At 63.1% G+C, this 9231-nt stretch overlaps 3 protein-coding genes across 3 annotated transcripts; all 3 read left to right on the top strand.

Annotated features, from left to right (window-relative positions):
- Positions 1–321: 321 nt before the first annotated feature.
- LINJ_13_0930 (serine peptidase, clan SB, family S8-like protein) lies at positions 322–1596 on the top strand (the record flags this gene model as incomplete). The annotated part of the gene is made up of 1 exon (XM_003392304.1): positions 322–1596. One exon carries the CDS (start codon positions 322–324, stop codon positions 1594–1596), a length of 1275 nt encoding a protein of 424 aa, XP_003392352.1.
- An 899-nt stretch (positions 1597–2495) lies between these two features.
- On the top strand, positions 2496–3596 carry LINJ_13_0920 (conserved hypothetical protein; the record flags this gene model as incomplete). The annotated part of the gene is made up of 1 exon (XM_001464085.1): positions 2496–3596. The coding sequence occupies one exon, from the start codon at positions 2496–2498 to the stop codon at positions 3594–3596; it is 1101 nt and encodes a 366-aa protein (XP_001464122.1).
- Positions 3597–4586: 990 nt separating this feature from the next.
- Positions 4587–8504, top strand: LINJ_13_0910 (hypothetical protein, unknown function; the record flags this gene model as incomplete). Its single annotated transcript, XM_001464084.1, has 1 exon — positions 4587–8504. One exon carries the CDS (start codon positions 4587–4589, stop codon positions 8502–8504), a length of 3918 nt encoding a protein of 1305 aa, XP_001464121.1.
- Positions 8505–9231: the final 727 nt, after the last annotated feature.

Below are 9231 nucleotides of genomic sequence, written 5' to 3'. Positions count from 1 at the left end.
TTTGAGCTGAGCGAGAGCATCGTGATAGACGGCGCTGTGTTGGTCGACGCTGCCGCCCCGAGGAGGAGGAGCGAGCCTGAGGGCAACGCATTCGCCTCGCACGGCGGCACCGTCACCTCGGCAAAGGTGGTCGCTCTCCGCTCTCTTGGGCAGCTGTGCGCCGCCGGCGTGCTGCGATGGCGTCTCCCCGCGCAGGCAGCAGTGCAGCGACAGGCAGGGAGAGGTACCGCGGTCGGAGCTTCTAAAGGGGTACGTGAGCCCAACGTTTACCCAAGTGGTAACGGCACCTGCAGCACCGGCGACGCATCGAACACCTCAGCTATGCCTTCAACGCAAGAGGGTGAGGCTGTCATATGCAATGTCATGCCAAGCTGGGCGCAGCAGCAGCGGCGCCTCGTAAAGCGCACCGTCGTCAGCACAAGAGACGGCTCGGCGCCGGCGGCTGTGGTTGAAGACGGCTGGGAAGATGTGCCTGTCGCAAACGGGGACGGACGTCTCGTCCGCATCGGCGGACTGGAGGCGGCCGAGGTCAGCACAATGGCACCAGCAGCAACGGGCGCAAGCGACGCCACGCAGAGTCTCACGCACGGTGTGCTGGGCTTTCTCACGCTTCCCCCATCCTCCACACTCGTTTCCACCGTGTCCGCCAACCGCTTCCGGCCTGGGCGCATAGCGATCTTCACGGACTCGGACTGCCTGTCGGCCTCGGACCACCACGCACAAGCCGCCCTGGATGAGTTGGAAGCTCTTCTCTACCCGCCTTCCGCTTCGCCATCGTTACCCGTGACGACCTGCGCGACGTGGGACTGCTTTTCACGCACTCCCGACGGGCAACGGCTGCTCCAAGCAGAGTCGGCGCAGAGCTCCGTGTGCGTCGAAGTGGTGAAGGAGCTGCTGCTGTGGCTGCACACGGGAAACCTGCACCGCTGGCGGGACTCTGCCCAGCTCCAGTGTGAGGCGCGTACGTGGGCACGAGCACGGCATCGGAGCACGGCGGACACCACCCCTGGTGCAGGCAGCGTGCTCGAGCCCAAAGCAGGGGAGGATAGCGTTGAAGGTGATCGCGAAACAGCGAACTTCGACGAGCTGCTCGGAACGGCGCCAGAGCGTGCGCACGTCGGCGAGGTGGTGTGGCGGTTATGGGCTTCTTTGGTGGAAAGCACAGAGCGCGATGCAGCGTCGTTCCTTGTCGATGGTCCGAAAGAAGGGACCCGCTTTCAAGGCGACTACACAGCACATCAGGAGAGCGCCGCGGCTAACGTGATGCGCGCCTTGATGGTGAAGTACCATGGAGACTGGCGTGCACATCTGCTGGACCATAATGTGTCACCGCCAAGCACCGGCGCCGCCGGCGACTCATACTCACAATCTCTACGCCCCGCGAGTGGCCGGCGGAGCGGCATTGCGACCGTGCAGCAGCCAGAGCAGCATATCTCCTTGATAGAGAGCCTGCTGCCGTTGTGCGGCATGCTCAACGCCCTGCGGTGGCTGCAGCATCCGATGGTGCTTGGTCAGCTCATGGTTAGTGCAGCTGTCGTGATGAGCGTGTGGTTGTGCCGTGCAGGGGGTGGTCGTTGGAGAGGCCAACGCGCGTGACTGCCCTCTGTCGAGTTCGTCAACTATGGCGTGTTCGCTCTTGAAGATGCTTGTTGAGAGGATGCACCCATGCGGCAGGAAGAAGTGGGAAAAAGGCGATGAGCTGATCAAGGGCGTCGGCGTCGGAGCGTCACGGTGGTGCGGCGCCTCCTCCCTTCCTTTGTGCGTTTTCTCGATCTCGCCACCTCTGACCGGATGCAAGTGAGGGGAAGAGCCGGCGCGTGTGTGCTGTCGTGAGCGCGACTGGAGTATGTCTGCGACTGGGTCTCGTGTGGGCTGCGCTTCGGGCCATGGCCATCGGCCCCAGTGCTCTCGCGCCCCCGCCACCAGGTCAGCGGCTCGAACAGCAAAGCAGAAGAAAAGGATCGTCCGGCAGTAGTCATGGCACGCACCCACGCACAGGCCCACGCGGTTGCAGAAGGAAGTTGCCGCTCGCTTACGCGTGTCACCACACGCATCACCCCCACCACGTGCGCGTGTGCGTACGTGCGCATGGTTCGTGGAGCAAGGCCCGTGGCCGCATGATCTGCGTCTGCTCCTGTTGCTGTTGCGGTGGTTTTTCTCCGATGTGTAGTCGGGGTGTGGCCCGCCACGGCAACACCGCCCTGCCCCCCCCCTCCTCTTCTCCGTCACCTCTTGCCTATACGTGCAGAGGAGGGCTCTCACTGTCTCATGCTCTGTCCCTCTCTCGCTCTCTGCTTCCGCCCTTACAACCCAACCACCAAACACCCCTCACCACCCCTCCTGCTGCATCGGGGGGCGGACGGGCACCTCTTCCTGCTCGCACTCGAGAGCAACGATTGAGTGTTTTCTACCCGCGCTCAAACCTGCCCGCGCCCCCCCCCATCCTCACACTCTTACCGACGGCTGTCAGCTCTCCACCCTCGAGCGGGGCACCGATGAAGTCGACTCGCACTACCGCAAAGGTGCGTTCTGTGTGTCTTCCGTATAGTACCACGATTCGCAGCAGCCGCCAGACAAGCTCGCTGCTGTCACGAGTCGCCCACAGCGTTGGTGCAGTGGTGGCGAAGGTGAATCGTCTGCGACAGCCGCCGTCGCGCGAGGCGCACAGTCCATCAGGACTTGCCGAGGGTCTACTGTCATCCTCCTCCTCAGCCAAGCCGCCGGTGCTTGCGTCGGGCGCCATCCTGCGCGACCTCGCCTTCTTCACGCAGGCGTCGGAGGTGAGCTTCTTTTGTACCGGCCCCTTGCTTTGTGCGCAGGTGTTCGGTGTGGCCCCGGGGGACGTCTTCGAGGTGGGCGGCGGCCGTGCCGTCACGTCTAGCAGCGGCGTTGACGCAGAGGCCGGCAGCCGCATTGCGGGAGAGGCGATCGTTGTGGTGGGCACGCGCAGCGGCAGGTTGTGGGTGTGGGCGTACGGCGATGAGGCGGCGCGAGTACTGCGTGTCCCTTCGAGCACCACCCCTGCCATATTATCGAGTGCGGCAGAGGTGCGAGCCGCCCTTGTGGAGCACTACCAGCTGCGCCAACTCGCCCACCCGTCGCATCGGCAATGCAGCGCTGGCGGCGGGAAGGCAAGGGAACAGGATGCCGAAGCGGAGCTCGTTCGGACCGTGCGCGAGGCCTTTCAGAGTCTCTGCGCCCGCGCACACGAGGAGGTGCAGCGGTTGTACACGCCAGATCAGCTGGCATTCTTGCAGCGCGCTCCCGACTTGTACGCGGCCGTCACGAAGCGTGTTGATTGGGTGGCCAGCTCCTCGGATGCCGTATCACTCGCGGTAGGAGTAAACTCAGAGCCGCAGCGTCAGCAGCCGGATCACCCTCCAGAGATGTCATCTTCGGTTCTCCCGCGTTCAATCTACTCAGACATCGCCCGCCACGCACAGCACGCCACCGCGGTGGTTCTGCTTGCACCGCGCGTATCGCTGGTGACTGGGGCTGTCGGTTGGGTTGGCGAAGGGGACGTGGTGCTGGCCGAATCGCTCGGCGGCCAAGGGGGTTGTTCTGAGGCGTCTCTGTCCGTCTCGGTGGTGATCTGAGCTTTCAAAGGGCACAAGCAGCGGTGCACTTCTGTTTGAGAAGGTGACGCACGTCGGCGGCAAGTGGAGGTGAGCGAAGCAACACAACGTGCAGCTGCAGCACAGCGAGTAGTTGATGGAGCTGCTCAGCGCCAGGACACGACGCGCGAGAGGGGCCTCCGACCCCTCTCGCTCGCTGCGCGTATGTGTGTGTGTCTGCTCTCACATCTGTGTCCCCCCCCCTGCACGCGTGTGCAGAGGTGAAGAGAGCATCAGCGAGAAGCGTTTTTGCAAGACCTGTGCTGCCGAAGGGGGGAGGCATGCCCTTCACAGGCGTCAGCACCATTGCAGCGACGGCAGACAGACATCGGCGGGAGCCGTCGTCAGCGCACACAGGCACAGGAACTTAAGGAAAGGCGGATAATAAGAACGCCACCGCAGCTTCCATCGTGACGCTGAAGCGAGGGGCCTATCTATGGGCAACGCACGACTGCCTTGGGATGTGTTGCCTAGCGCACAGCTTGGCACGAACGTCTTGCATTTCCGATGTACGTAGGTGGTGCGCTCGTCTTTGCTCGAGGGGCCCCTACCCCCATCCGCCCTCGCACTCAAGTGTGTGTGTGTGTGCCTACTCACGCAGAGACACACGATGTTCAGCCTTTCCGCACTCACCTCTCTCTCTTGCCTCCCCCCCCCTCCTTTCTCCTCCTCGCCCTCCTCTCTCGTGTAAAGTCGTTGCGGTACGCAGTACGCGCACGGCCGCACATAATCTGTCACAGCAGCCGAAAACAAAGACAAGTGTTCTCGCTGCAGCTCCCTTGCGGTAGTTCGTCATCCTTACTGAAGTGTCTGCGTGGTAAGCGCCCAGGCAGCTCTCTGAGCGTGCCTACTCGTCGAGTCGCACGCATTCGCCTGTTTTTTTTTTTTTTCGTTGGTTCGAATTCGTTTTTTTGTGGCTCCTCCGCTGGTTACCTTCGCCTCCCCCTCTCCCCTCACCCTCCTCTGTTAGCCATGTATTATGACAGCCGGCTGCGCCATGCCGCCCTGCTCGTCCTCTTCGGGCTGCTGCTAATCATCGCCGCCCTGTACGACAACGTCTTCGATGACTTCGAGAACTCGCACGCCGCTGAGCTGCAGGAGATGCGTGCGGAGGCGCACGGCGTCGGGACGCTCCTGTTTGCGTCTCGTGCGCCGCACTGGCGAGCCGCGCCGCTAGCACTCAACCGGCTCGAAATCCCGTACGTGGCGGACATCTTCGTCTCCGAGTACATCAACCGCACCGTATCACCACGCCTCAGTGACGTGCGTGATGTCCGTACCCTGACGTCGAAGGACTTGTTTGAGCAGGTGCAGCTGTGGCGCAGACCGGGCAGACGCGCCGAGCGAATCTCGAAACTCGTCGACTCGTTGACGGAGAACGAGAGGGTGGCTGCGCGTGCGGAGGCGGTGCGCCAACGTCAGCACAAGTCGAAGACGCGGCGCTCTGCCGAGTCGCTGCTCAGCCTCTTGGCCGGTGGTGGTAGAGGGCATAGCCACGACGACGACGACGCCGCGGATTCTGGAGCGGCCGATGACGTGGTGAAGGTGCGCTACCCAAGCAGCCTTGTTCTTCATTATCACGGCTCGTCAGACTTGTTCTCTCTCACCTCCAACAACGTCCAGCTGGTGCCGTACCCGTTGGTCCCTCCGCCAGTCACGACGCGGCTCAGTGAGGCGGCGCCGCCGCCGCACGCAGACGTGATTGGCAAGAAGGAGTTCACTGGCGAGGATGCCGACGAGAGGACAGCAGCGGCAGCAGCCAACGACACGGACACTGATTCCACCATCACAATCACTATTCCAAAAGGCAAGGTGCGCTACGCAGTGCCCCGTCGTACGGCCCCGCACACGCCGACACACGGCTGGGATCACTTCTACATTGCCCTGAACCTGTGGAAGAACGAGGAGGTGCTGCCTGACCTTACGGAGGCACTGATCGCCTTTCTGGAGGAAGAGGTGAAGCCCTTCTTTGATCTCGCCACCTCTGTCGTGGTCTCCATCTACTCGAACATATCGCCCGATAGGACGGCCGAGCTCATCACGACACTGCTGATCCCGCGGCTGCACGCTGCCGGTGTGCGGACCGTCTACGCAACAACGGAAGGCGCGTGTCTCGGCTACGTGGAGCGTCAGTCCTTCCACGAGCGTATCGAGTGGATGGCGTGCATCCGGAACAAGGCGCTCGAGCCGCTCTATGAGAAGGGCATGAGCCTGTTCGAAAGTTCGCAGCAGCAGCAGCAGGCCCAGGACAGCGCCGACGGTCTTGTCGTGCTCTTTTTCAATGATGTCATCTTCCGTCCGCAGGACATCACGGCGCTGCTGGAGAGTCGTGCTGAGGCACAGATCGCGGCGAGCACGCGACCACACGGCTGGGTGTCCTCCGTCACAAAGACAAACCATGAGCCTGCAGATGCTGGCGTCAAGGACGACGACGGTGATTCGCGGAAGCATCCAGTGGGCACAGCGTCGACGCCTCCGTCTGGTTCCACGTCAGCAGCGACCGGCACAACCTTCGACATGGCATGTGGTATGGACTTTTACGCAACCTTCTATGACACATGGGTCACGCGCGATCGTCTTGGCAAGCCCTTCGGGGCGCAGATGCCCTATTCCGACGACCACTCCACCCAAGAGGCATTCTACCGCATCTTCAAGCACGAGCGCACCGGCGACCATGCACCGGAGGCGTCAGCCATCCCGGTCAAGTGCTGCTGGAACGGCGTCGCTGCCATCCGCGGCCGCTTCTTCCTCGCCCCTACCCCACCGCATCGCCTCGGCTTTCCCGTGCGGGACGCAGCGGAGACGACAGCGCGGACCCCGTCGGCGGCATCGTCTGCTCCGGCCGCCACCGGAGGCGCACGCAGCGAGGCTGCTGGGCACCACCCTGATGTGCTGCAGCGTCCCTCGGGTGCGGTCTACGACCGCATCGGCGACGTGCACGACCTGCTCAACACAACAACGCTGGTGCACTACTACACACGGGTGCTCGCCCGCCGTCTGCAATCGGTGTGTGTGTCGTGTAGCTTGATGCGCCGCGAGATAGCTAGGCTGGCAGACATTCCGTTCTACAAGCCAGAGACGTGCGACAGCAGCAGTAGCTTCGAGAGTCTCCTGCATACCGTGGACTACGAGATGCGCCGATCCTCGGCAGTCGGCGCGGACTGGGTGCAGCTGCGGCTACAGCTTGAGAGCCGCACGCTCCTCCTCAGCACCGCGCCGGACCTGATGCGTCTCGAGGAATCAGTCGAGAAGGCAGAGAACGAAGGCGAGGTGGAGCCTGCTGCGCCGGTGGTTCTGCGCGTGGAGGAAGACAGTGTCTACTACCGTGTGCGGCATCCGTCAGTGCGGTTTCGCCACGCTTTCACCCCCTCCTACGGCGCCACCGTCGCTGGCCACGCGCTGGTGCGTGATGAAGTCTGTCTCGCTTCGGAGTGTCTCCTGATCTGCCAAGACGTTATGCACGCTGCCCTCCTGCAGGACAGGCGAGCGCCGATCATCCTGCTCAACCCCCACGTGCGCGTTGCGTACAACCTCGAGGACTTCAACCGCGTCACGAAGCAGACGTGGTTCTTCGAGCACCCGCACGTATACTGGGTCTGGACGCTGGCGCGGCGAATGCAGCTGTGGTGGTCGCCCTCGCCGTCGTCCAGTGTACAGGACAAGGGTGCCGGTGCAGGCGGGTCGCGCGAGCTCGGCAACGCCACGTCGGCGATGGACGACTGGCTGAGCACCGCCTCAGTTGCTGCCGGGCCAGGGACGGTCATGCGCGGTACTCAGAAGCTCAGCGTGCAGGACGGGGCTGGCCGTGTCATAGCCACTGGCCTCATCGACATCCCCACGCTGACCCGAATGGACTGCCAGGGGTCCGCGGAGGGCTCTATTCGGGTAGCGATGGGCGCCTTCTTCCCTGTTGTGCGACTGGGCCAGTTCCTGCTCGCCGCGCTGCTGCTGCGGTGGTTGTGCTGGCAAGTGCATGTGGATGTGCTGGTTGCGGCGCTGTCAGACGGAGGCGGCGCGGCATGGACCTACTCGGTGGAGGCGCAGTGGTGGCGCGCTCTCTACTGCGCCGTGTGGTACTCATCGCTTGCGCAGCGGCTGAGGTGGCTCTCAGGTGGCGTTGCTGCAGGTGAGCGCGACGCCGGCGACGTTGTCTCTGGCGAATGGGAAGGGGAGAGAACCGTAAGTGGCCGCGGCTATGGTCGCGCAAGGCATCCGGTCACTTCCTCGTCATCGGCCCTTCTACAGCAGCTGCATCGACTGCAGTCACACCGCTTCGTGAAGAACTCCCACGCGCGCTCGTGCGTCGGCGCCGCGTGGCGAGCCGCGTTCTTTGTCGCGCAGACGCTGGTGTGGCTGCTCAGCTCGCTGTGTTGCGTCCGGTTCTGGTTTGGCTGGTGCCGAGCACCGCCGGCCCTTACCATCCCGACTGGGCGTTCGGGCTCCAAGGCGCGTCAACTGTGGCCGCACAGAAGCAGCGCTTCGCCCGCCAAGTCCTACTATCCACGGGAGCCGTCGCGTGCAGTGGTGTCCGCAGATGCCCTCCGGGTCGGTCCTGCTGTCGCAGGAGAGATGGCTGGCTGCACGGCCACCCGTCGCAGTGAGGGAACGGCACGCCCCACCTCCTGCACGTTGTTCATCCCGCGCAGCTGCACAGCGAGCGGCGGCGGTGGTAATGGCACGGAGGTGCAGCGGCAACACCACGGCGTGTCACAGGCGGCCACGAACGTCGCGAGCGCTACCCCGGCAGGCGCCATAGAAAGCCCCATGAACTCGGTGCATCGGCAGTACGAACTCACGCACGGAAGCGCCACCGCCTCGAACCACCAGATGCGGTCGCGCAACGCCAACTATGGTGGTCGGTCGTGGCTGCAGTTCGGCGTCATTCCTTGAGCGCATCCTTGCCGCACTTGCCGCGCACCCCAATCGGCCTGTCGACCATACCGACGGCAGTGCAACCGCGATGGCGGCTATGTAATGAGTCACAAGTTTATAGTGTATTCCGCTGAGGCAGTTCCTCGGCAACGATGATAATGAGGGGAGAGCACAGTAGAAGTTCTGCCGCGTGGCTGAAGAGGGAGAGTGAGGTATGGAGGGGGGAGGCGTAGTACGCTGCCATCCACACCACGATGCCGCCTTCCCTCACTCTCCCTGTGCAGGCATGCACACTTCTCTTCATCTCTGCCTTTCCTGCTAAGGGGAGAAGTGTGTGCGCGGTCGCTCAACACGGTAGGCGTGTCGCAAGCAGGCGCACGCACGAGACGGAAAGGTACACAAACACATTACCCATGCAAACAAGATGCACGCGCACACAGTTGCGTTATGGCCACCGTGATAGTGCGAAGGTAGTTGTGCGCCTGATAGGGAAAGAGGGGAAGGGGCTTCCCCTGACCTTATGATAGCGCCTCCTTGGTGGTTGCCTGCAGGGAGCCACCGCCCTCACATTGAAAATGTGTGGGTGTGTCATGTAAGCAATACTGGGGGGGGGGGGGGACTATTCGCGACTCTCAGTCGTCGCACGCAAGCTCGCAAGCGCACGTGTGCGCTACCGCCTCACCGCTAGCAACTCTCTCTCCCGCGCTGTCCTCTTACCTTCAGCTGCTTCTCTCTCTGCACAAGC

Source organism: Leishmania infantum, chromosome 13, assembly GCF_000002875.2.
Source record: "Leishmania infantum JPCM5 genome chromosome 13".
Lineage (NCBI taxonomy): Eukaryota > Euglenozoa > Kinetoplastea > Trypanosomatida > Trypanosomatidae > Leishmania > Leishmania infantum.
The sequence above is the reverse complement of the archived record's forward strand: the minus strand, read 5'-3'. Positions and strand labels throughout refer to the sequence as shown.